This window comes from Excalfactoria chinensis, chromosome 24 (genome assembly GCF_039878825.1).
Source record: "Excalfactoria chinensis isolate bCotChi1 chromosome 24, bCotChi1.hap2, whole genome shotgun sequence".
Lineage (NCBI taxonomy): Eukaryota > Metazoa > Chordata > Aves > Galliformes > Phasianidae > Excalfactoria > Excalfactoria chinensis.
The window spans coordinates 1,824,235-1,849,017 of NC_092848.1; the positions used below are offsets into that span (position 1 = coordinate 1,824,235).

General features: G+C 60.9%; 2 protein-coding genes across 2 annotated transcripts; one reads left to right on the forward strand and one right to left on the reverse strand.

Moving 5' to 3' along the window:
* The first annotated feature begins 1,899 nt into the window (after nucleotides 1–1,899).
* SGCA (sarcoglycan alpha) lies at nucleotides 1,900–4,740 on the forward strand. The gene is given in 16 exon segments (XM_072356731.1): nucleotides 1,900–1,939; nucleotides 2,221–2,346; nucleotides 2,349–2,375; nucleotides 2,666–2,811; nucleotides 3,090–3,162; nucleotides 3,262–3,302; nucleotides 3,304–3,464; nucleotides 3,559–3,641; nucleotides 3,644–3,720; nucleotides 3,807–3,866; nucleotides 3,868–3,885; nucleotides 3,887–4,014; nucleotides 4,148–4,174; nucleotides 4,551–4,620; nucleotides 4,622–4,709; nucleotides 4,712–4,740. Coding segments are annotated over 16 exon segments (1,194 nt in total).
* Nucleotides 4,741–8,326: 3,586 nt separating this feature from the next.
* On the reverse strand, nucleotides 8,327–24,365 carry COL1A1 (collagen type I alpha 1 chain). The gene is given in 56 exon segments (XM_072356873.1): nucleotides 8,327–8,563; nucleotides 8,565–8,624; nucleotides 9,318–9,380; nucleotides 9,382–9,561; nucleotides 9,632–9,688; nucleotides 9,691–9,738; nucleotides 9,740–9,825; nucleotides 10,551–10,832; nucleotides 10,914–10,950; nucleotides 10,953–11,027; nucleotides 11,139–11,192; nucleotides 11,287–11,394; nucleotides 11,504–11,557; nucleotides 11,778–11,885; nucleotides 11,975–12,028; nucleotides 12,132–12,239; nucleotides 12,345–12,452; nucleotides 12,542–12,703; nucleotides 12,889–12,942; nucleotides 13,435–13,488; nucleotides 13,577–13,684; nucleotides 13,773–13,826; nucleotides 13,919–13,972; nucleotides 14,088–14,195; nucleotides 14,396–14,503; nucleotides 14,614–14,712; nucleotides 15,120–15,164; nucleotides 15,249–15,302; nucleotides 15,394–15,447; nucleotides 15,539–15,592; nucleotides 16,598–16,651; nucleotides 16,870–16,968; nucleotides 17,066–17,119; nucleotides 17,237–17,335; nucleotides 17,427–17,480; nucleotides 17,670–17,777; nucleotides 17,864–17,917; nucleotides 18,141–18,239; nucleotides 18,331–18,375; nucleotides 18,467–18,565; nucleotides 18,755–18,808; nucleotides 18,956–19,000; nucleotides 19,096–19,149; nucleotides 19,320–19,364; nucleotides 19,475–19,528; nucleotides 19,707–19,760; nucleotides 19,878–19,931; nucleotides 20,036–20,089; nucleotides 20,208–20,261; nucleotides 20,525–20,569; nucleotides 21,677–21,745; nucleotides 21,850–21,942; nucleotides 22,023–22,058; nucleotides 22,158–22,192; nucleotides 22,300–22,494; nucleotides 24,142–24,365. Coding segments are annotated over 56 exon segments (4,515 nt in total). The 5' UTR covers nucleotides 24,224–24,365.
* Nucleotides 24,366–24,783: the final 418 nt, after the last annotated feature.

Genomic DNA, 24,783 nt, shown 5'->3' on the forward strand with positions numbered 1-24,783 from the left:
TCAGGATGGTCCCTGGGTCCCCCCAGTTCTGGCCCCCCACCTTTGGCACACCCCCCTATCTCCATGTCCCCCCCCCCATCCCTTAGTCCTTCCAGTGTGGTTCCCTTGTGCCCATCCCATATCCTCCCAGTCTTAACCCCATATCCCCCATTCTTTGTCCCCCCCACGGTCCCTGTGCCCCTTGCTGGGTGTCCTCCTACGTCCCCCCTCTGCCCCCCCCAGATCTGTTCACACATTCCCTGCTCTGATCCCCCACGAACCCAGAACTCCATCAGCCCTGGGATGCTCCTGGCTGTCCCCATAGGATCCCCATTAGGATCCCCATTAGGATCCCCATTAGGATCCCCATTTACTTTCTGTCCCCATCAAACCCACCCCCCCCCACCCTCCCTTTAAGGCAACTACCAACCCCACCCACCCACCCCTTAACCAGAAGGTCAGCCTGGAGGGGGGGGGGGGGGGGGGGGGGGGGGGATATTTTGTAGCAAACAGACCCCGCAGGGACCGGATCTCCCAGCACAGCACCACATTGGAGGCACTTCTATGACCAACACACACGGTTGCAGCCTGAGGGCCAGGATGGGGGACACCATCCCTTCCTCCCCCCCCCCCCAACCCAATGCCATCCCCACGGGCCCCCCCCACGAGTGCAGCTGCGGGCAGCAGGACCCTGCAGCGGCTCGCAGCACCCGACAGCCCTTTGTGCGTGACGCGGGCGTGACGCAGAGGCAAAGCGACAGCCCCCCCCCCCCCTCCCCAAGCCCCCCCTTTTTCCCCTTCCTCTGCAGGGCTTGCTCACCCCCCCCCCCCCCCCCAACCCTATAGCATCACGCCCCCCCCCCCCCAACTCCAGTCCTACTCAATGCTGGGGGGCTTTGGATCCCCCACCCCATGTGTGCGTGCACATAGATGTGCTCTCCATCCCCCCCCCCCTTCCCTTTTGCACACGCATGTGCAGTGCACCATTTCTGGCCTGGTGCTTTGCTGGAAAGCACTCAGCTGTCCCCAAGTGTCCCCAAACCCCGAGGTGACACTTCGTGCTCTTGTGCCCCATCATGGCCAGTCGCATCCCACTGCGCCCCATTGCTCTCCATCCTGCCCCATTGCTCTCCATCCTGCCCCATCGTGTCATGTTGTGCCCCATCAAGTCCCTTCATCCCCACTGCACTCTGCTGGGCCCCATTGTGCCCCACTGTGCCCCATTGTGCCCCATTGTGCCCCACTGTGCCCCCATTGTGCCCCATTGTGCCCCATCGTGTCCTCTGTGCCCACTTGTGTCTTACTGTGCCCCAAACATGCTGCACTGTGTCATGCTGTGCCCCATAGTGCACATTGTGCCCCATTTGTGCCCTCTTGTGCCCAATGATATCCCACTGTGCCCCACCCATGCCCTGCTGTGCCCACTTGTATCCTATTCCTATTAATATTGTATCCTATTGTGCAACACTGGGCCCATACTGGGCTTTCTTGTGCCCCACTGTGTCCCATTATGTCCTGTTGGTCTCTATAGTGCCCAGTTATATCCCCCTGTGCCCCCATTGTGCCCTATTGTGCCCAGTGATATCCCACTGTGCTGTTCCCTACTGCACCCTGCAGTCCCCCACTGCACCCCATTGTGACCCACTGTGCCCTGTAATGCCCTCCTGTTCCCCACTTTGGCCCCATTGTGCGCCATGCTGCCCCACTGTGCCCCCACCCCCCATTGGTCCCCTCCAGTCCCCCCACTTATCCCACAGCCCAGCTGCCATCCCACCACCCAGCAGCAGTGACACGGGGCCGGGTTGGCAGGGGGTGGTCCCACCTATTCCCAGTATATCCCCCCCACCCCCTTTTGGGGCCCCCCCTCCAGGTCACCCTGCTGTCACTGTCACTCAGATGCTGGCAGTGCTCCCGGTAAAGATGGAGGCAGCCACAGTGCTGCAGCTCTGGGCTCTGGCAGGCAAGTGACCAGCCCTGACACCAGCGTGGGGACGTGGCTGGGGACAAGGGGACAGAGGGGACCCCTATGCTTGGTGGGAGCAGGGTGAGGGGAAGGGGCTGTCCCCGTCTGTGTCCCCGTCCCTATTCCTGTCCCCCTTCCCCTCCCTAAATATAGCTGGCACTGTTGGGACACGTGTCCTGGGGGCGGCCATGTGTGCCATGGGGGTGCTGGAAATGGGGAAACTGAGGCAGGGAGGAGCTGTGCCCCCATTGTGGCTCCGACCCTATTCCTGACTGCAGCCCTGGCCCTGGGGGGCACCCAAACCGTCCTGGGGAGCATCCAGACCACCCTCCCCGACCACCATGTATCCATTGAGACTGGAGCCATCTTTGTCCATGAGCTGGAGCAGGAGCTGTTCCAGGACGCCTCCTCAGTGAGAGCGAGGAGGAGGATGGTGAGGATGGGGCTGAGGGGAGCGGGGCAGGGGGGGCTTGGGGGGGGGGGGGGGGGGGTCCAGGACTGATGCTGGGGGGCACTGGCTTACACTGGGCAGGCATCACTTGGGTGGGCTGTACGGCCATCCCTCCCATTATAGGGACATTTCACTCCCCAAAGAGGAGCAGGATGCTCCATGGGCTCACACCAATGGGGACACATGGGCTGGGGAGGCCTTGTTCTATGGGGTCCTGCCTGATGGCACATGTCCCCGTGTCCCCATGTCTGTCCATGCACCCCGGTACCCAGAAACCTCCCCCATCACCTTCCATGCCCATCTCTGGGATCACCCCGACCTGCCCCGGTGGCTGCATTGTGCCCAACGTGGACCCCACAGCTCAGCATTCCTCTATGGCAGCCCCACAGCTGCGGAGGTGGGCACACATGTCATTGAGGTAAGTGCAAAAGTGCATGGCCCTCGTGCAAAAGTGCATGGCCTATTGCAAAAGTGCATGGCCTTGTGCAAAAGTGCATGGCCTCGTGCAAAAGTGCATGGCCTCATGCAAATGTGCATGGCCTCGTGCAAATGTGCATGGCCTCGTGCAAAAGTGCATGGCCTCATGCAAATGTGCATGGCCTCATGCAAAAGTGCATGGCCTCATGCAAATGTGCACGGCTCGTGCAAAAGTGCACAGCCTCGTGCAAGGCCTTGGTGCAACCAACCACCATGCAGGTGCTGGCATCCAACCGACTCACCTACGAGACAGCAGCACAGCGGCTCATCATCTCCATCTCCCCATCTCCAGGTGAGGGTTCCTTCCCCCCCCACCCCCCCCAAATCTCAGTCCTTGAGGCCCCATGGAGGGACACGCAGCAGCCCCCCATGGCTGCCCCACATCCTGCAGAGGGGGATCCTCCGTATCAGGCTGAGTTCCTGGTGGGGAACCCGCAACGTGGAGGAGCTGCTGCCCGAAGCGGTGCAGGAAGCAGTTTGTGCAGGCAGTGTCCTGCTGTATGGGAGCACCCACGACGTCCACATCATCAACATCACCTCCGCTCTGGACAGGGGGGGCCGCGTCCCGCTGCCCATTGAGGGGCGCAAAGAGGGGTAGGGGAGCCGGGCTGTGTTGGGGGGGTGGTGATGGGGTTGGATCCACACAGCAGGTCTCAGGGGGTCACCCCATGCTGTCGGTGCTATACAGGGTGTATGTGAAGGTGGGCTCCCACGCTGCCTTCTCCCCCTGCCTGCTGGCTGCCAGCTCCCCGCAGAGCCGCTTCCATTGCCGCCTGGGCAGCAGCCCCTCGCCTCCTGCTATGACACCTTCGCACCCCACTTTGCCATCCACTGGTGCAACCTCACCCTGGTGAGGACCCCACCCCCCCCCCCCCCCCCCCACATCCCCCCCTACCCCCAGGCCATGCCTGACATTGACCTCCCTTTCCTTTCCAGCTACAAGTGCAGCCCACCCCCACGGCACCAGGAGTGGTTTGGGGTCCTGGGGTGTTAGAAAGGGAGCGGAGATTTCCAGCCCCCCCACCACATCCCCCCCCCCAGATCTGCTGCCTGCTTTCCTGGTGACGTTGCTGGTGCCGTTGGCGGTGGCTGCGTTGCTCTGCGTGGTGCTGGGCCACCTCATGTGCTGCCGTAGGGAGGGAGTGTGAGTTGGGCATCTGGGAAGGGGGGGGTCATGTCTCTGTCCCCCCCCCCAGGTGCCAGTGCGGTGCCCCTTTGCTTGGGGACAGTGTGTGGTTGATTGATTGCTTCTCCCCCATCTCTGATCCATTCTATAGGGCAAAGCGGGACTTGGAGACGTCTGAGTAAGTCCTTGGGGTGAGCTGGGGGTGGGAGATGGGGGGAGCTGAGCCAGGGGAGAGGGACAGGATGAGAACCAGAACCACAGAGCCACGGAACCAAAGGATCATGGGTTCATTGCCAACGAGTGACATCACTCAGAGGGGACCCCTAAGACCCTCCAGAGTGGGGGCAGCCCGGGGGCTGGAGGTGGTGATGATGATGATGGAGCCTGGATGTGCCCCCACCCCCAAAGGGTCCCCCCTCCACTCCAACACCCCATCAACCCTACAGGGCTCAGAGCTCAGCAGCTCTTTGACATCTCTGCCATCACACGGGGGCTTTTCTGCTAAGAAAGACCCCCAGAACCCCCCCCTTTACACCCCTTCCCCCCCTTGGCAGCATCCAGCTGGTGCACCACACCACCATCCATGGTGACACAGAGGAGCTGAGGAGCATGGCCCGCAGCCGCGGACGTCCCCCGGCCCCTCTCCACCCTCCCCATGTTCAACGTGCGCACGGGGCAGCGCATCAACCCCATGGTGGGACCCCCCGATGGGGCACGGACCCCTTGATCCCACAGCAACGGTGAGTTAAAGGAAGGGGGGGGGGGCAGCCGAATGCCATTGGGGTGGTGGCACTGTGGGTGCTGTGCCCACCCAACCCACACCAGCCCCCCCCCCCCCCCCCCCAGGCTCGTTGTGTTGGGGTTCAAACCCTTCCATAGCAGCTATGGGGGAAGCCCCTCTCTTTATGATTGTTTTTTTTAAGGGGAATGACCATTTTCTCCCCATTTCCAGGTAACAGGCAGCGTGGCTCTGCCCCCCCCCCCCCCCCCCAAAGAAGAGGTTGCTGTGAGTTCCTTTCTGTGAGCTGTTGGGGGGGGGATTTTGCTGGTAAAGTTTGGTTTTGTTTGCAATGAGATTCGATTCCTCAGCTTTATTTCCTGATGCTGGCAGCCAAGCCTGGCAGCTCTGAAAGGGGGGAAGGATCTGGGGGTCCAACCCTATACATCACAGTGACCCTGCACCCCTCCCCCCCCCTCCCCATTCCTTTACCCCCCACCTCCCCCTTTCGCAGTAGGAGGGATCTGAATGGGGGACAGGGGCTCCCAGAAGGCAGATTTGGGGGTGGGGGGGTGTCCCCATGTGTGGGTTCACCCTGACACCCCCAGCTCTCACCTGTTCTCCTTCTGGTTGTGGGCACCATCCCGGAGCTCCTTCTGCTCTCTGATGCTGCTCCTCTCTCTCCCTGGTATCCCCCTCTCAGCCCCCCCCCAGGGGGCACCGCAGCCCCCAACCCCAGCCAAAGGAAAGAGCCTCTTTCAGTGCAGCGGGGCAGGCGCCGGGGGGGGGGGGGGGGTTAGGAAAACACAGGGGCGTGTTCGGGGGGGGGGGAACAAGGGGAGGCATTGATGGGATGGATGGAGAAGAGAAAGGGCCCTTTCAGCCCCGCACAGCGTGAAGGTGGCCGTGCTGAGCCTCGTGGCACACGCGTGTGCTGCTGCTGCTGCTCCTGTTGCACACCTGAGCATACAGCCAGTGGTTGCTTATAAAGGGGGGGGGGCACCTCTTGCTGCCCCTCACTGTGTGCGTGCAAAGATTTGCACCGTGGCAGCCCAGAGCGCCGTGGTCCATTTGCACACCGTGGCACGTTGGTGCACAAGTGACTGCAAACCTCCCCTGCCCCATTTCCATCCCTTTTCATGCACCCCCTCACCCAGCATCTATGCCCCCCCTCCCCCCCCCCCCCCAGCTCCCTCGAGCACCCCATGTGTGTGTGTTGGTGTGTCTGTGTTTGTGCCCCCCCACCTTGTGCCAACAGCTCCTTGCTCTCCCCTTCATCACCCCCCTCCCCATCCTTCCCCACCACCCCCCCTCTCACCCCCTTGGCCCCCAGCCCCATCCCACTCCCCCCACTCTCTGGGGGTGGCTCCTTGTCCCCCTCCCCTCTCTCTCTCTCAGCCTATGGGCTGACCGAGGAGGAGGAGGAGGAAGGGTGGGGGGAGGAGAAGAGGTGGCAGCGCTGAGCGCAGTAGCGCGGCAGGAGGAGAGAGGGGAGGACAGAGCAGGGGCTGAGGTTCCCCCAGCCCCATTCCCCAAACCCCCATTTTCCCCAACGACGAGGGAAGAGACGAAGGTTCAAAGAGCAGCAGGTGGGTCGGATCATTTCACATGCTTTTATTCCAGCAGTCGACAGAATTGATGGAAGGGGAAAAAAAGAAAAAGAAAAAAGAAAGAAAGAATGAAAGAAAGAAAGAAAGAAAGAAAGCCGTCATCTCAAATCCTTTCTCATACACAGATTAAAAAGAAAACCCCCTTTAGTTACAGATGGAGATGGGCCGGGAGGTGGGCTGGCGAGCGGGTGGGTTTGGGGCGAAAAGTAGGGCTGGGTGAGTGGAGGGATGGATGGGGGAGTGGTGGTTGGTTGGGTTGTTGGTTGATTGAGTGGATGGTTGGGTGGGTGGTTGGGTGGGTGAATGGTTGGGTTGTTGATTGGGTGGTTGAGTGGTTGGGTGAATGGTTGAGTGAATGGTTGGGTGGTTGGGTGGGTGGTTGGGTAGTTGATTGAGTGGTTGGGTGCGTGGTTGGTTGGGTGGGTGGTTGGGTGAATGGTTGGGTTGTTGATTGGGTGGTTGAGTGCTTGGGTGGGTGATTGAGGAGATGGATGGTTGGTTGGATGGAAGGTTGGGTTGGTGGGTGGGTTTATGGATGGATGGATGGATGGATGGTGATGGATGGATGGATGGATGGATGGATGGATGGATGGATGGAAGGAGGAAGGATGGAAGGATGAGTGGATGGATGAATGGAGAGGGTGGGGGTGGAATGGATGGATGGATGGAGAAGCTGCTGGGAGATGCGGGCAGAAATGAGCCACCTGCTGAGCCTGGGAGCTCAACGCCTGTTGCTTTGCTTTCCTTTCCTTCCAAAGCTGCTAAGCTCAGCTCGGTGTTTCTTTACTCTGGGGTATATGGGGTGAAATAGCACCTTTAGGAAAATCCCGAGTGGATTTGGTCAGCAAAAAAAAAAGAAAAAGGTGAATTAAAAATAATAATAATGATAATAATAACAGAAAGTCTGAAATGAACGCAGGCCGTGTCCCGGTCACAGCGCTGTGTCTGTAGCACCAAAGATCCAGCATAGAGATGGGACCGATAGGAAAGAGAGTGAATATTGGGACAGGAGGCCTGGGGTGGAGGGGATGGGTTGGGGGGGAGGCCTTGAATAGGGGGAAAAAAATAGCAAAAAAATATATATATAAAATAAATGGGAGGAGGAGTAAAAAATAGTGGAGAACGTAGCACCTTTGGTCTGAACCTGGCATGGAAAGTCCCGGCATGGCTGTAAAAAAAAATGGTCAAAAATATCCATAATAAACCCTAAAAAATAGAATTAAAAGGATTAGGTTAAAAAAAGAACAATAATAAAAAGCCCTCAATGAAGCAAAAAAACCCACAGCGGTGAGGTAGCCTTCCAGATAGGAGGAAATGAGTCGATGGGTCGCCGGCCGCTCGCTCCTGTTGGGTTGCTGGGGTGGTTGGGGGTCCGCAGGCTGCTCAGGCTGTGTGAGAAAAAGAGAGGGGGAAAAAGGGGGGGGGGGGGGGGGAAAGGGAACCCCCCCCACCTACCTCCCCCCTAAAGGCAAATGGAAACCCAACGCATGGATAGGAAGAGCGACAACGATGGATAATGGAAAGGTGCTGGCAGGTGCAAGAAGCGAAGAGCCCAGCAGGAAAGGGTGGTGGGGGGAGGTTGGGGGGTGTGCTCCCCCCAGCCCACTATGGGGCAGCATTGGGATATGGCCATGGGGGCTCCGGGTGGGGGCAAGCAAGCAAGCCCACTTCCTGGCGTATGCTTTGAAAAAGCCATTTATTTTGTTCTTCTCATCTCTATTGGTTTGAGCTCCGTTTGGTTTCAAGCCTTTTTGGTTTGATGATGATTTTTGGGGGGGGGGGTTGGTTGGTTGGTTGTTGTTGGGGGGGGGGTGGTTCATTTCTAATGGGGAAGGGGAGGAAGAAGGGGGGGATGTTGGTTTCGGATGGCGCAGAAAACCGACGCGGATTGAAAAAAGTCCATGTGAAATGTATTATTATTTGTTTTTTTTTTTTTTTCTCCTTTTTTTTTTTTGGCTTTTTTTTTTTTTTTATTAATTATTATAATTATTACTCTCTCCTGTCACACGTCGGCCCTTTTTTTTTTTTTTCTTTTTTTTTTTTCTTGTTCGTTTGTTGGTTTTTTTTTTTTTTGGTATTTTTTTTTTCGGTTTTTGTTTCGGGTTTTTTGTTGGGTTTTTTTTTTGTCGGTTTTTAGTTTGTTTTTTTCCTGTTTACAAAAAGCAACGGGGCCGATATCGATGCCAAATTCCTGGTCTGGAGCACCAACGTCCATAGGAGCCAAGTCAATGATGGGCAAGACGTGAGGTCTTCGTCGTCTTGTACTCGATGACTGTTTTGCCCCATGCTCCAGTGTGACTCTGTGGGGACGAGGCCGTCAGGTAACCCTATGCCCACCCCAACCCCCCTCCCCATCTCCCCATCCCCCCCACGTCTCCGTATCCCCACATCCCCATATACCCCCTCTATGTGTCTCCCACCCCCACGTCCTCGTGCTCCTTCTTACACTCCCAACCCCACATCCCACTCCCCCATCCCCAAGTCCACCCCATGTCCCCCATCCTCATGTCTCCCTCCTGTGCGTCCCCCCATCCCCTCATCCCCACATCCCCAAACCCCCATCCCCGCTTTCACCCATGCCCCATATCCAGATGTTTTCCATCCCATTCCTGTGTCCCCATGTCCCCTAATCCCATGTGCCCCATCCCATCCCCAGTTCCCCACATCCCCCACCCCCATGTGTCCCACCCAAATGTTTCCCAACCCCATATACCCATGTCCCCATGTCCCTAGGTCTCCAACCCTACATCCCCATACCCACCTTACCCCACCTTGTGTCCCCCACCCACATGTCCCCATCCCCAGGTCCCCCATCTCCATGTCCCCACATCCCTCTGTCCTTCATTCCCACATTCCCTATCTCGACGCCCCCCATGCCCCCATCCCCACATCCCCCTCCCAAACATTTCCCACCCCCATATCCCCACATCCCTAAGCCCCCATCCATACCCCCCACCCCCATCTCCATGTCCCCCATCCCCACGGCCTCTCACCGTGCAGCCATCCTCAGTGACCCCATAGGTGAAGCGGCTGTTTCCTTCGGCCCTGATCTCGATTCTCGTTGGCTCCCTGGAGCAGCAGAGCCTTCTTCAGGTTGCCAGTGTTCGGGTCCATGTAGGCAACGCTGTTCTTGCAGTGGTAGGTGATGTTCTGGGTGGCCTCGGTGGACATCAGGCGCAGGAAGGTCAGTTGGATGGCGACGTCAGCAGGGTTGGAGCCCTCACCGCCATACTCAAACTGAAGGGCAAGAAGTGTTAGGGACCCTATAGTGCTGCATCACTCCGCCCACATCTCCCCCCACACCCACCTGGAAGCCGTCGCTCATCGTCTCGCCGAACCAGACGTGCTTCCTTCTCCTTGGGGTTTCTTGCTGAGGTACCAGTTCTTCTGGGCAATGGTGGCTTGTGTGGGGTAGGACGCACGTCTCGCCTGTCTCCATGTTGCAGTAGACCTTGATGGCGTCCAGGTTGCAGCCCTGGTTGGGGTCGATCCAGTACTCGCCTGTGGGGCAACAGATGGGGTCAGGGGGCAACAAAAGGGCTGTGGGGTGAGGAGGGATGATTGTGGAGGTGAGGAATGGCCAGGAGGGGTGGGGGTTGAGGTGAGGAGTGCCATGAGGTTGGAGGTGGGGAAGAAGGATAAGGATGGGGATGGTGAGGAGCAGCCCACGGGAGATGAGGATGGAGGTGAGGATTGGCCAAAAGGGATGGAGGGGAGGAGGAAGTGGGGATGGGGATGGAGGTAAAGGGGAGGAACACGGGATGGGGTTGGAGGTGAGGAGCAGCCACCAGACACGGGGATGGGGGTGAGGAACAGTCATTGAGGATGAGGATGGAAGTGAGGCAGCCACGAGGAACAGAGGATGGAGGAATAAGAAGCGAGAAGCCCTGAGAGTAGAAGATGGGAGGAAGAGCCGTGAGAGATGGAGAATGGAGTGAGAAACGGCCGTGGGAGATGGAATACGGAGGGATAAAATAAGGAACAGCCAAGAGAGGGTGGGAGGATGAAGGTGAGGAAGAGCCGTGAGAGACAGAGGGGGAGGGGGGAGAGCATCCAGGAGGTGAGGAGCGGGTGGGAAGGATGGAGGCAAGGACCCATGATGGGTGATAAGGATGGAGGCGAGGAGCAGATAGGAGGGATGGAGGTCGGAGCATCCAGGAGGGATGGAGCTGAGGAGGACCCCGCAGGCGCTGGGTGCTGCTGGGGGGCACTGGGGGGGCACTGACCGCTCTTCCAGTCGCCGTGGCACATCTTCAGGTCCCGGCAGGTACGAGCTGGGTTCTTGCGGGTGCCTTCAGGGCTACGGATGTTCTCGATCTGTTGGCTGAGGCTCTTCAGGGTGGTGTCCACCTCCAGGTCGCGGTCGCGCATCACGTTGGCGTCGTCAGCTCGGTAGTAGCGGCCGCCGTCGTGAGCCTTCTCTTGAGGGGGCTGAGGCAGGAAGCTGAAGTCGAAGCCGCCGCTGGGGGGGCCGGGAGGACCTGGGGGGCCAGGAGGGCGGGGGGACCCTGAGGGAGAAGGAGGAGGGCGGTGAGAGTGGGTGAAGGCAGCAGAGCCAGGTGGAGAGGTGGTAACGGTGGGGTGGATACGTACAACAGGGCCGACTTCACCGGTGCGACCGCGGGGGACCAGGGGGGGCCGATGGGGCCGGGCAGCCCATTGAGACCATCTTTGCCAGCGGCACCGGCGGAGCCAGGAGGACCCTATGGGAGAGGAGAGGTGGTGAGCACAGGTGGGACCCTAACACTGCGTGTCCCCCATACAGCCCTGTGATGCTCAGCCCTGGATGGGGTGTCTGTGTGCTGGGCACTTACCCGTGGACCGGCAGGACCAGAAGCACCAGAAGGACCTTGTTCACCAGGAGCGCCCTGTGCAAAGCGGGGCACAAGAGAAATCCCCGTGAGCATCTCGGGATGTGGGGCAGAACCCGCTGCTGCCATCCCCACACCTGGGGGCACTTACAGGAGGACCAGGTGGGCCCTGGAGACCGGAGAAACCTCTGTGGCCCTTCATGCCTCTGTCACCCTGCTCACCGGTTTCACCTTTGTCACCACGAGGACCTTGGGGACCCTATGGGAGGAGATGAGCTGAGTGCGACCTGAGCAGCAGCACGCCGTCCCCATATCCACGGGGACAAGGAAGGACAAAGAAGGACGCAGGAAGGGGGACACCAACTTACAGCAGGACCACGAGCACCAGCGGGACCGGGGGGGCCAGCGGGACCAGCAGGACCCTGGGACAGGAGAGAAGGGAACGGTCAGAGCATCACCCTACAGCAACAACTGCGGGGCATCACCCTACGTGGGACACGGGGTCACATCGCCCCGCTGGGCAGCCAGGATCCAACACAGGGACGGTTCTGAAGCCAAACTTGAACTGGGTCAGTGCTCAGATGGAGAAGTGGGGCTGGGAGGGCACATATGGGGCTGTCCGGGAGCAGAGCAGACACTTACGGTCTCACCACGATCTCCATTTTTGCCAGCAGGACCGACAGGGCCGGGGGCACCGGGGGCACCGGGAGCACCAGGGGGGCCAGCAGGGCCGGTCTCACCACGGTCACCCTGAGAGGAGGAGGAGGAGGAGGAAGATATAAGCATGGATCAGCACAGCCCCACCACCCCAAACCATCACCCCACCCGTGGGTGCTCACCTTGGGACCAGCAGCACCGTCACGACCAGGGGCACCTTCAGCACCGGGAGCGCCCTATAGGACAGCAAGACCCCAAAGCCACTCGTTAGGATGAGGGATGCTTACAACCTCAACCCAGCACCCATGGGTGCCACGAGCACACCCAGCCTTCACCTACCTCACGTCCAGCTTCACCAGGGGGACCAGCAAGGCCAGGGGGGCCCATGGGGCCGGGAGGACCGCGCTCACCAGGGGAACCTGAGGGACCCTGCTTGCCGGGTTCACCCTATGGAGCAGAGAGCACAGAGGGGTCAGACATAAGGAGCATCCATCAGCCCCAGGGGGGGCTACACGGTGAGCTGAGGGGTCTGGGGGTCCCATGGGTACTCACAGAGGGGCCGGGCAGGCCGGGGAAGCCTCTCTCACCCCGTTGTCCAGGGAGACCGACCACACCACGCTGACCAGCAATACCTTGGGGTCCGGGGGTGCCGGGAGCGCCCTGGGGGGGACGAGCAGCAGCTCAATGTGGGCACAACCCAATGGAGGGCAGAACAATGGGGTGACACGACCTGCTGTGGGGTGACTTACAATGGGGCCGTCAGCACCGGGGGAGCCTTTCTCTCCGGGGGGTCCGGGGGGACCAGCAGGGCCGGGTTCACCGGGGCGGCCAGCGGGGCCGGTCTCACCACGGGGTCCTTTGCCACCTTCCTTACCGCTGGGACCAGGGGGGCCGGGAAGGCCGATGTTACCCTGTGTATGGAGGGGGGGTGATGCAATCAGACCACGGTGCCAGGGGAGTTTGGTGCCAAATGGGTCACGGTGGCCACGTGGAGCCGGCTGGAGCCCTGCCTGGCATCCACACTGCCCCATGGTGCCAGCAACCCCCCCACACACACACCCCACATCCTGCCCCTGTTGGGGGGCACAGCACTCACCGAGGGGCCGGGAGGACCAACTCTTCCAGCAGCACCAGGGAAACCAGTAGCACCCTGAGGGGGAGAAACACTGCGGTCAGGGGGGGCTGCGTCCCACATGGGGGCTCCTCCTGCTGCCCTATGGACCAGCAGCATGGAGGGAAGTGCTGACCCCATTTGGGGGGGTACAGCTTTGAGTGGGGGCCCCCCCATGCGACCAACCCCCCTCCCCACACATGGTGTCACCCACCCAAATGCTTTGGGATAGGCTCCTATCGTTTAGGGGTGAAACACAGGAGGGGGCTGAGCCACCCATGGGTGCACGTGCCCACATCCCCCCCAACCCATAGGGCCACACAACCCCCCCCATAAGAGCCATATACCCCATAAGAGCCATATACCCCATAAGAGCCATATACCCCATAAGAGCCATATACCCCATAAGAGCCGTATACCCCATAAGAGCCGTATACCCCATAAGAGCCGTATACCCCATAAGAGCCATATACCCCATAAGACCCATATACCCCATAAGACCCATATACCCTATAAGACCCATATACTTACAGGAGGTCCAGCGCTTCCGCGAGCGCCTTTGGGACCGGGAGCACCAACAGCACCCTATAGGGGGAAAGGGAGGGAAGGAAGAGAGGGGTGAGCCACGCTGTGGGGTCATCTCCATAGGGGGCAGCTTTGGGGGGTGACTTACGGCAGGGCCGGGAGCACCAGTGGGGCCAGCAGGGCCAGGAGGGCCAGCGTCACCTTTGGCTCCAGCATCCCCAGTTTCACCTTTAGCACCAGGCTGGCCGTCGGCACCCTATGGGGCAGAGCATGGGGGTGAGAGGGGTATAGTGTGGGGTGGGAGGGGGTCCGGGGGGGGGGGGCACATCTATATGGATACTTACAGGAGGGCCAGCAAATCCAGCAGGACCGGGAGGGCCGGGCTCACCACGGTCACCCTAAAGGGGAATATAGGGAGGGTAACCGTCACATGGGGAATGGGGGGACCAAGGGTGGTCACCAAGGTCACCTACAGCATGAGGACACTTACAGGGGCACCACGGGCACCAGTGGGGCCAGCAGGGCCGGGGGGACCAGCTTCACCCTGAGGGAGGGGAGGAAGAGGAAGAAAGGCTGTGAGGTCAGAGCGGTTGTATGGGGGTGTATAAGGGGGGGGGGAGGCACGGGGACACCTCCCCATAGCATCCAGATGAACCCACCTTGTCACCGGGAGCACCAGCAGGGCCGGGGGGGCCGATGGGGCCGGTCAGACCACGGAGACCATCTTTGCCAGGAGCGCCGTCAGCACCTTTGGGACCGGGGTCACCCTATTGGGGTGAGGGGGAGAAGGAATAGAGGGTCACCCGTGGGGCACAGCCAGGTGGGTCCATAGGGAGCAGCAGCCCCACTTGGCTCAGGGGAGAGTCACGCTCTGCTCCCAGCAATGGGGGACACGGAGTGACCCGGCTGTGGGAGGGGAGGGGGCTGAAGGTAGGAGGAGGATAATGGGGGGGGGGGACACACGTACTCTGTCACCCTTGGCGCCTGGCAGGCCGGCAGCACCGCGTTCTCCGGGCATCCCCTGCAGCCCGGGGGGTCCTTGGTTTCCGGGGGCACCGGGAGCACCAGCATCACCCTGAGGGGAGAAACAGCCACGGGGGTTAAAGGGAACACAGGGCTCCATCTGCAGGCACAGCCCGGAGCCGACCTCAGCCCATTAAAACAAAGGGAAGACCCCAGACCCACCTTAGCACCATCGTTTCCGGGAGCACCATTAGCACCACGAGGACCCTGAGGGCCAGGGGGACCCTGGACACCGCGTTCACCGGGGAAACCTCTCTCACCCTGTGGGAGGAGGAGAGGAACATGGGATATGGGATATGGAGATATGGGATATGGGATATGGGATATGGGATATGGGGATATGGGGATATGGGATATGGGGATATGGGATATGGGATATGGGGATATGGGATATGGGATATGGGATATGGGGATATGGGATATGGGATATGGGATATGGGGATATGGGATATGGGATATGGGATATGGGATATGGGGATATGGGATATGGGGATATGGGATATGGAGATATGGGATATGGGATATGGGATATGGAATATGGAATATGAAATATGGAATATGAAATATGGGGATATGGGGATATGGGGATATGGGGATATGGGATATGGGATATGGGATATGGGATATGGGATATGGGGATATGGGGGGAGGGGGAAGCTTCAACTCACCCTGGCACCAGCGGGACCGGGAGCACCGGCATCTCCGGGGACACCCTATGGATGGGATGGAGGTTATGGGATGGAGCTCATTAGGGCATTGCCTCCATGGGGATGGATGGTCGTAGGGATGGAACTCACCTGCTCGCCGGGTTTGCCAGCCTCTCCGGGGGGACCAGCAGGACCGGGCAGACCCTGAAGGGGAAGAGGAGGAGAGATGAAGGGGGGGGATGTGGGACACAAAGGGAGGATGTTACGCTGTCACCAGGCGGCCATGTCCCCTCACCTGGAAGCCGGGGGCTCCAGCGGGACCTTGTTCACCTCTCTCTCCAGCGGGACCCTGCGGGAGGGGGGAGAAGAGTGAGGGGGAGGGGGCAGAGCAGCCATTGCATCAATAGTGCACGGTGAGGGGAGGGGGCACGGATACTCACAGTGGGGCCGGGGGGACCCTGGGCACCGGCTTCACCATCCTTACCAGCAGCACCCTGCGGGGGGAGGAGGGGCTCAGAGCACTGCATGCACCCCTGGGTGCTCCGAGTGCATGGGGCTGAGCTGGGAGCCTATGGGGCTGAGAGCTGGGAGCCTATGGGGCTGAGCTGTGAGCCTATGGGGCTGAGCTGCGAGACTATGGGGCTGTGCACAGTGAACCTATGGGGCTGTGCTGTGAGCCTATGGGGTCATACACTATAAGCTTACGGAGCTGTGCTGTGAAACTATGGGGCACTGTGAACCTATAGGGCTATAGTGTGAGCCTATAGGGCTGTGCTATGAGCCCTTAGGGCCGTGCACTGTGAGTCTATGGGGCTGTGCCGTACTGTGAGGTTATGGGGCTGCGCTGTGAACCCATGGGGCTGTGCTGTAAGTCTATGGGGCTGTGCTGTAAGTCTATGGGGCTGTGCTGTGAGCTTATGGGGCCAAATGCTGTGAGCGCATAGGGCTATACACTGTGAGCCTATGGGGCTGTGTGCTGTAAGCCTATGGGGCTGTGCTGGGAGTCTATAGGGCCACGCACTGTGAACTTTTGGGGCTGTGCTGTGAGCCAATGGGGCTGTGCTACGAGTCCACAGGGCCATGCACTGTGAGTCTATAGGGCTGTGCTGAGTCTATAGGGCCACGTTCTGCAAACCTACAAGGCTATAGTGTGAGCCTATGGGGTTGTGTGCTGTAAGCCTATGGGGCTGTGCTGTGAGTCTATAGGGCTGTGCTACGAGCCCATAGGGCCATGCACTGTGAGTCTATAGGGCTGTGCTGTGAGCTGATGGGGCCAAATACTGCGATCCTATGGGGCTGTGCCGTTAGCAAGGTGTGGTATAGGACTGTGGCATCCCTGGAAGGATTCTGCTGCCACGTCACCTCCCTGCTGCCCTGGATCCTGAACTTCTGGCAGCCACCAGCCTGGACCGATGGTCACCAGAGCTGCTGTTCCCAAACCCCATTTATAACCCCATTTGGTTTTCTGACCCTATAGAGCCATCCCTGGGAACACTTACAACAGCACCGGGGGGACCAGGAGCTCCTCTCTCACCGGGTTTGCCAGGTTCACCCTGAAAGCAAAAGAGTTGGGGTGAGATACGTGCCAGAATCACAGCACTGTGGGATGCATCCCCCCCCATAAACACACACATATAGGGACGCATCCCCTGACCCCCCCACCCCCAATGGGGCTCTGTGAGAGCCTCAGATCTGACATGAAACCCTGTACCTATAAGAACCCCCCCCCCCCGATCCCCCTTCTTTGAGCATCCCATCCATGTTTACTCACCGCAGCACCTTTAGGACCAGGGAAACCCATCACACCAGCTTGACCTCTGGCTCCGGGGGGACCGGGGGGGCCGGGGCGACCATCCTGACCAGCGGGACCCTGTGATGGGGGGGGGGGGGAAGCAAAGAGCCCGTCATTGAACTGCACGGTAAGGGAGTGAGGAGGGGGGGGGGGGGTGGTCGTGGGGGTTACTTACCGGGGGTCCGGTTTTGCCGTCGGGACCGGGGCTGCCGGGGCTTCCAGTCAGACCCTGGGAGGAGCGATAGGGCCGGGTTAGGGCACGGGGCTCGGGGTGGGTTTTAGGGCTGGACGTGGGCAGGGCCTGGAGTTGGTTCTGCCCACCTCACCGTGCCCCCTTAGCGCTCACCTTGGCACCTGGGAGACCGGGTTCTCCGGGACGTCCGGCTTCACCGGGAGATCCTTTAGGGCCGACGGCGCCGGGGGCACCGCGCTCTCCGGGGGGACCCTGCGTGGGAACGGAGGTTATCGCGACCCGGGATGGGGAGGGGGCGCAGCGCTGAGCGCCGACGTGCGCTCAAACAGGAGGGAAAACCCACCTTGGGACCGGCGATACCGTCAGCACCGGGGAAACCGCGGCTACCGGGAGCGCCCTGAGAGGGAAGGGAGAGCGGTCAGAGCCGGGTGGGGGGATCCTATGGGGCACAGCTGTGGGGCTGAGCCACCAATGGGGGCTTCAAGATGCTTCAGGACACCGAGATGCTCCAGCGGAGACGTCGAGGTGCGGGCGGTGCCCGCGGGGACACCGGGCCGAGGTGGGGGGGGGGACAAGGGGGACTCACCCGTTCACCTGCAGGACCGGGCAGCCCAGCAGGGCCGGGCTCTCCACGAGCTCCTCTCTTGCCTTCCTCACCGGCGGGGCCGGGGGGGCCTTGAACACCAGCGGGACCCTGAGGGGGGAGAACGGGGTGAGCGGCCCAGAGGAGCGGCTGAGCCGGGGCTGCGTTGAGCGTCGGTGGCACCGGGGGGAACTTACGGGTTCGCCTTTGGCACCGGTGTCACCTTTGTTGCCCGGAGCACCGGGTTCACCCTGGGGAAGAGGAGGGGAGATGCTTAGAACCGTGTTGGTGCTGCGGGATGCTGAGCCCCCCCCCCCCCCCCCCACCCCCGGCAGCTCATCGTGCCGTGGGGGTGCGGAGGTGAGGCCGGGTGGAGCCGTCAGCTCGGTGCCCCATCTCCAAACCAGCGCTGGAGAGAAGAGCTGAGCCCCCACCAGGGGGAAAAGGGGAAGGGGGGGATGAGGAGGAACTCACGCTGTTTCCTTTGGGTCCGGGGGCACCGCTGGGACCTTGGGGTCCGGAGGGACCGCGAGCACCGGGGAAGCCGGGGGCACCGGCAATGCCAGGAGCGCCCTACGGGACAGGTAGAGGGGCGGTGAGGGTGCGGGGATCCCCCCCCACCGGGGGTCCCGTGCGGTAACGCGGCGCGGCACCAACCACTCACCGTAGCACCTTTGGCACCGGGCTGACCGTCGGCACCGGGGTTACCCTGGAGGAGAGAAACGGGAGGAAGAGGAGGGTTACGGGGGAGCCGGAGCGACGTGAGGCTGAAGGGCGGAGCGGGGGGGGGCGGCACTCACGGCGGGACCGGCAGCGCCAGCGGGACCGGGAGGACCGGGTTCACCACGGGCACCTTGGGGACCTTCGCTACCTCGAGCACCTTGGGGACCCGTTTCGCCCTGGGGAGGAAGAGGAGGGAGGAAGAGTCACGGCCGGGCCGCCCCGCTCCTCCTTTCCCTGTTGGCAGCGCCCGCTCTGCGCCACCGACGGGCACTGCGCCCGCTGCGGAGCTTCGGGGATACGGGGGAGGAAAGACCCCAACCCACAGCCCCCAGAACCGGGCGGCGGGGCCGAGGCCGAGCTCCTACCTTAGCGCCAGCAGCGCCGGGGAAGCCGGGGGGACCCGCGGGTCCGGTTGGGCCCTACAAGGGGGAGAGGATGGATGGGTCAGACCGGAACCGCGAGGCGCATCGGGCTCACCGGGCAGGGGGGCGCTGGGATGAGGACCCTTCGCAGGAGACCCCTCCAGGCCGGGTCGGGGGCAGCTCGGGGGGGGCGGGGACACTCACGGGAGGACCGGCAGCACCGGGAGCACCGTCGTTACCGCGAGCGCCCTGCGGGAAAGAAGCGGCCGTGAGCTGAGGCCGTGATGGAGAGCGGGGGGGGGGGGTACCGGGGTGGGCCGAGCCCCGGGGTCCCCAATACTCACAGCGGGACCGGATGGACCGGGGCGGCCTCTCTCGCCGGGAAGACCGCGAGGACCCTGCAGAGGACAGAAGGGTGGGATCAGGGTGGGCTGCTTTCCCCTTAGCATCTCTGTGTCCCTCCCCTGGCCACCTTCATTGCTAAGCCCCCCTCCCACCAGCACCCCTAAGGATGCAGCCCCTCTGTGTCTCCCCCCCCCCCCCCCAATAGCACCCACCCGGCACTCACCATCTGCCCAGGAGCTCCGTTCTCTCCAGGGCTGCCAGGCTCACCCTAGGACAACAAACAAGAATCAGAACAATACCCAAAAATGGCTTTTCTGCCCCAAAGTGGGACCCTAAAGTGGGGTTGGGTGGGTGGGCTGCCCCAGCAGCATCGCTCACCTTGGGACCAGCGGGGCCAGGCTCACCCTTGGCACCATCCAAACCACTGAAGCCCTGGGGGGCAGAGGAGGGGGGTCAGCAGCAGCACCTGCAGTGCCCCCAGCCCCCACCCCCAGCTCTGCCATTGGCCATAGGCTGGCTGTTGGGGTACCATGGGGGTGTCTCCGACTTGGGGGTGTTCCCAGCTCGCCCCACATCATGTGGGTGCAGAGGGGGGGGATGTGGCACTCACTCTGTGTCCCTTCATGCCTGGCAGACCAGCAGTTCCAGGGAGACCACGTGCGCCCTACAAGGAAAGGCCATGGGGTGACACAGAGCCACAGTGGGGTATAGAGGGTCCCTGTACCCCATCCCCTGTGTGCTGGGCAGGCTGTGGGTCCCCCCACCTTGGGGAGAGCCTCACCTGGGGGCCAGGGGGGCCGCGCTCGCCAGGACGGCCAGGTTTGCCAGCTTCACCCTATGGACAAGGACACGGTTGGTGGCACAGCCCCACAGCATCGAGTCCTCAGGGGGGGGCAGTGCCACCAGATTGGGGTGGGGGTCCGACCCATTGCTGCTTACATCATCGCCGTTCTTGCCAGGGGGGCCAGCGGGGCCACGGGGGCCCATGGGTCCCTAGGAGATAGGAAAGGAGTGTGAGGGGCTGTGGGGGGGCGCAGAGCTCCCCAGTGCCCCTCTACCCCCTCCCAGCATTGCTGGGGGTTGGGGGTACAGCTGCAGTCCCTGCACTTACAGAGGCACCGGGCTCGCCAGGTTCACCAGGGGGACCTTGGAAACCTTGAGGGCCCTGCAGTTCAATGGGGGGAAAAAAGGGAGGAAAATGGGTTAGAAAAGGAGAAAGATGGGTCTGAAGACCCCAGTGATGAGTTCAGACCCCCCCACACCCCATATGGATTCCCATCACTGTGGGTTTCCTTACACATAAGGGGGGATGCTGCATCCTGCCCTCACCCAACCTGTGCCCACCCCCACCCCCAAGGGCACCCACAGAAGGGTCCTTGGGGGGGCTTGGTCCCCTAAATGAGCAGTGGAGGAGGAGGAGATACTTACAGGAGCACCAGGGGGGCCAGGGAGACCACGGGGTCCAGCAGGGCCCTGGGGGGGGGGGGGGGCAAGGAGACAGTTGAATGTGTGCCACCCCCTTCCCCTCCTTGTCCCATTGCTGCATCAGCACATCCCCACCCCATTCCTACCCCACTGATGTCTCCTTTGTCACCCCATTTCTGTCCCCAGCACCACCCTACACTCAGCCCCAGCACTTTGTCTCCTTACTGTCCTGTTAATGTCCCTCCTGCCCCTCCACCATCTCTGTCCCCAGCACCAATTTCAGTCCCCACTGTCCCTATTTTATTGCTGCCTTTCTGACATCCCCATCACCAGCCCGTCCCTCTTCCCATTGCCACCCCATCCCTGTCCCATTGCTACCCCTCTGGTCTCCTTATTGCTGCCCATTACCCATCCCCAGCACCACTGTATCCTTGTCCTGCTGGCACCCATCCTCATCTCTGTCCCCATCACCACCCCTTCTTGTCCCCATTGCCACCCTATCCCTGTCTGCAGTCCCACCCTATTGATGTCTGCACTGCTACCCAACCCTTTTCCCCATCACCACCCCATTGCTGTCCCCATCATGTTGTCCCCATTGCCATCCCATCCTTGCCCCCATTCCCACCTTATTGATGCCCCCATTGTTCCCCAATCCCTTTCCCTATCACCACCCCTCGCTGTCCCCATTGCCACCCTATCCCCATCTTGATTGGCACCCATATACCCATAACACTGTCCCCATCACCACCCCATGGCTGTCCCCATTACCACCCTTTGTTGTCTCCTTTGCCACCCAGTCCCTCTCTCTATTGACATCCCCATCCCCACCCATTCCCTGTCCCCGTCACCACCCCTTCTTGACCCCACTGACACCCCATCCCTGCTCCCAATGCCGCCTCATCACTGTCCATATTGCCATCCCATCCCTGTTCCCATTGCCATCCCATCCCTGTCCCCCTTACCACCCCCATCCCTGACCCCATTAACACCCCACCCCTTTCCCTTTGCCATTCCACCTGTTCCCATTGCCACCCCATCCTTATTCTCATTGCCACCCCAACACTGTCCCCACTGCCACCCCATCCCTATCCCCATTGCCACCCCACATCTGTCCCCATCACAACCCCACTCCCCTCCCCCCAGCCCCCCACTCACCATGGGGCCGGGCACCGCCATGCCACCCGATTTCTCATCGTATCCATAAGACATTTGAGGAGCGAAGTTCTGTGGGGCAGAGGGAGAGAAAGGGCTGAGTTGGGAAGGGGGGGGGGACACAGGGGAGACCCCAGCAATGGGGTGTGTGGATGGGGACCCCCCCTCATACTCACTCCGCCGAGGCCTGGAGGTCCTGGAGGGCCTGGGGGTCCCGGGGGGCCAGGCTGTCCAGGGATGCCATCTCTGCCAGGGGGGCCGGGGAGTCCCTATTGGGGGGGAGAAGGGGTGAGCAGCAGTGGGGCACCTGATGTGGGTGTGTGCAGGGCTGGGTGCCCGGGGTACCCACCCTGTCTCCTTTGGGGCCGGTGTCTCCTTTAGGACCCTGTGGGGGAGAGGTGAGGGGGGTGGTTATGGTCCCAAAGGGGGATCCGGGGGGGTGTTTTAGGGCAGCCAAAGGGTTTTGGGGGTCAGCGGTGGTTACCTCTACTCCAGCATTCTCTGTGTAGACACGGGAGGCTGCGGGAGGAAGGAGCGGTGTTTAGATGGGGGGCAGCAGCCCACAACCACCCCGAGGGGGACAGGGGGAGGATGGGGAGGATGATGGGGGGGGTCTGAAGCTGTACCGTCGACATCGGGGCAGATGGGGCAGCATTCTCCGAAGGGGATTTCGGCGTTGGGGCACTCCGAGGTATCCTCGCAAAGCACCTCGTCGCAAAGGATGTTGCCGCTGTCGCAGACGCAGATCTGGCACGGTTCGGGTTTCCACACATCCTTATCGTTGTACGTCAGCCCGTCCTGGACGCAGCTCCCGGTCTGGACTAATAGGGGGGTTGGAGGAGGAGGGGGGGGGGGGTTTACCGGGAGGGTCAATAGGGAAAGGCTGAGCTCCCCCCCCTCCCTCCCTCCCCGCAGCGCTCCCGCTCGGCAGCCACAGCTTCTCCCTTCATCTGGTTCTCATCAACCCGGGCTCTGTGACACGGGAATAGCGCGGCCGCCATCGGCTCTTCCCACTTAGTCTGGAATTTAAACAAAACCCCCGGCCGGCAGCAGCGTCCCGAACCCGGGGGCCAAGGAAAATAGCCGGGGGGGGGGGGGGGGATACGATGGGGAAGGGGGGAGAGTGCGGGGCGGTGCCGGGATCGGGGGATCCCCCCCTCGTCTGGGTTGAAATTAGAGCCGGGATGGGGCGGGACGGGGCCAGATGTGGGAGCTGCCGAGTGTGGGGAGGCTGCCAGGGAATGGGGCGGCCCCATAGTGGAGCCGGGGGACCGGAGATGGAGGAGAAAGAAGGAGGGGGGGGGGGGGGGTTGTGGGGGTTGTGGGGCCGCTCTGCTGAGCGATGGCAAAGGGGAGAAGTTCTGTAACAAAGTGCTTTAAGGGAGTCCAAAGGCTGAGAAACGCAATGCAATGCAATGAGAAATGCAATGCAGTGCAATGAGAAATGCAATGCAGTGCAATGAGATGAAATGCAATGAGATGAAATGCAATGAGATGAAATGCAATGAATGCAGGACGTCGGGTTGTTCCCCCCCACACACCCCACCCCACCCCAACCAAAAGTAAATGCAAAAGCAAAATGCAAAGAGAAAGGCAAAAAATCGACGCCCCCAAAAAACTGCAGCATCGCCAACCCCCGAATTGCAAAGCAGAGCCCGAAGAGTGCAGAACGCCATTGCAAAATGCAAAACGTCACCCCCTAAAAAGGCGGGATCGACCCCAAGAAATGCAGGATCGACCCCAAAACGTGGCACACCGACATGCAAAGCAGCCCGTGGTGCTGCGGGCGTTGCCGGGCGCGTTGCACAACGTGGGGCGCTCGGTGCCAAAGGAGAAGCTGCACAACGGGTGGGAATGGGCCCGGCAGGGAAACTGCCCCCAAAAAGAGCCAAAAAACCCATAAATGCAACCAAAAACGGAACCCCTGGGAATGGACAACGCTTGGAGCAACGCGGCGCAGCCTGGCACCATCCCAGTGCCATCCCAGTGCCATCCCAGTGCCATCCCAGTGCCCCCCGTCTCCTTGTACCGGTGGCTCTCGGGGTGCAGAATGACCCCATCTGTGCCCCCCCCACCCACCCCACAACCAGACAGGACGCTCCTCTCCCCCCGCCCCGATGTCTGGGCAGCGCTATGGGGCGGCCAGAACGTTTTCCTTATGAATCATCTGAGACTTTTCTAATTCTTTCCTGATGGCTTTGGCAGAGCCGGGGGCCGGGCCCCATCTCCCCTCTCCTCCCTCTCCCCCTTCTCCCCCCTCTCCTCACTTTCCCCATCTCCCACCTCCTCTCTTTTCTCCCTCCACCCTTCTGCCCTCCTCCTGTTGGCCGCAGCCCCACACACCCCACACACCCCACTGCCCCCCTTCCTCCTCCAGCCCGATTCCCCCCCTTATTTAACTCCATTTTCCTTCTCTTCTTTCCCATAGGACGCAACCCTTTTTCCTTCCACCCCATCCCGCTACTTACTGTCCTCTTCTCCTTGCCCGCGGGTGAGTAGTACAGTCGCTGCTATCAACAGCAGTAACCGAGAATCCACAAAGCTGAACATGTCTAAATATTAGACATGTAGACTCTTTGGGGCTCTTTGTCTTAAGGTCGGGTCATTCAGGGCCGATCTCACTCCGCAGCTCCAATCCAGACCCCAGCAGAAACTTCCTACTGCTTTTCCCAGCCCTTTGCCTGCCCTTATATACGGTCCGAAGGCGCCGAGAGGTGGGACCCATCGCAGCCTGCGCGGGAGAGCATGGGGGATTTTGGACGGCCCCTCAGCCAATAGGAGACAACCCGCCATCCCCCCCCCCCCAAAGTCTGCACACGCATACATGGCACCCCCAGAGCTGGGAGAGAGGGGTGGGATGGGGACCATGAAGAAGTTGGGATGGGGATCCTAAAGAGGATTGGATCCCGAAGCGCTTGGAATGGGGACCGCAAAGAGTTCAGGATGGGGATACTGAGGTATCAGGAATGAGGACCCCGAAAGAGTTGAGATGGGGACCCCAAATGCCTGGGTTAGGGAGACTGAAGTCATTGAGTTGGGGACCCCAAAGCACATGGATTGGGGACCCCAAAGTGGTTGAGTTGGGGACCCAAAACTATCAGAGATGGGGA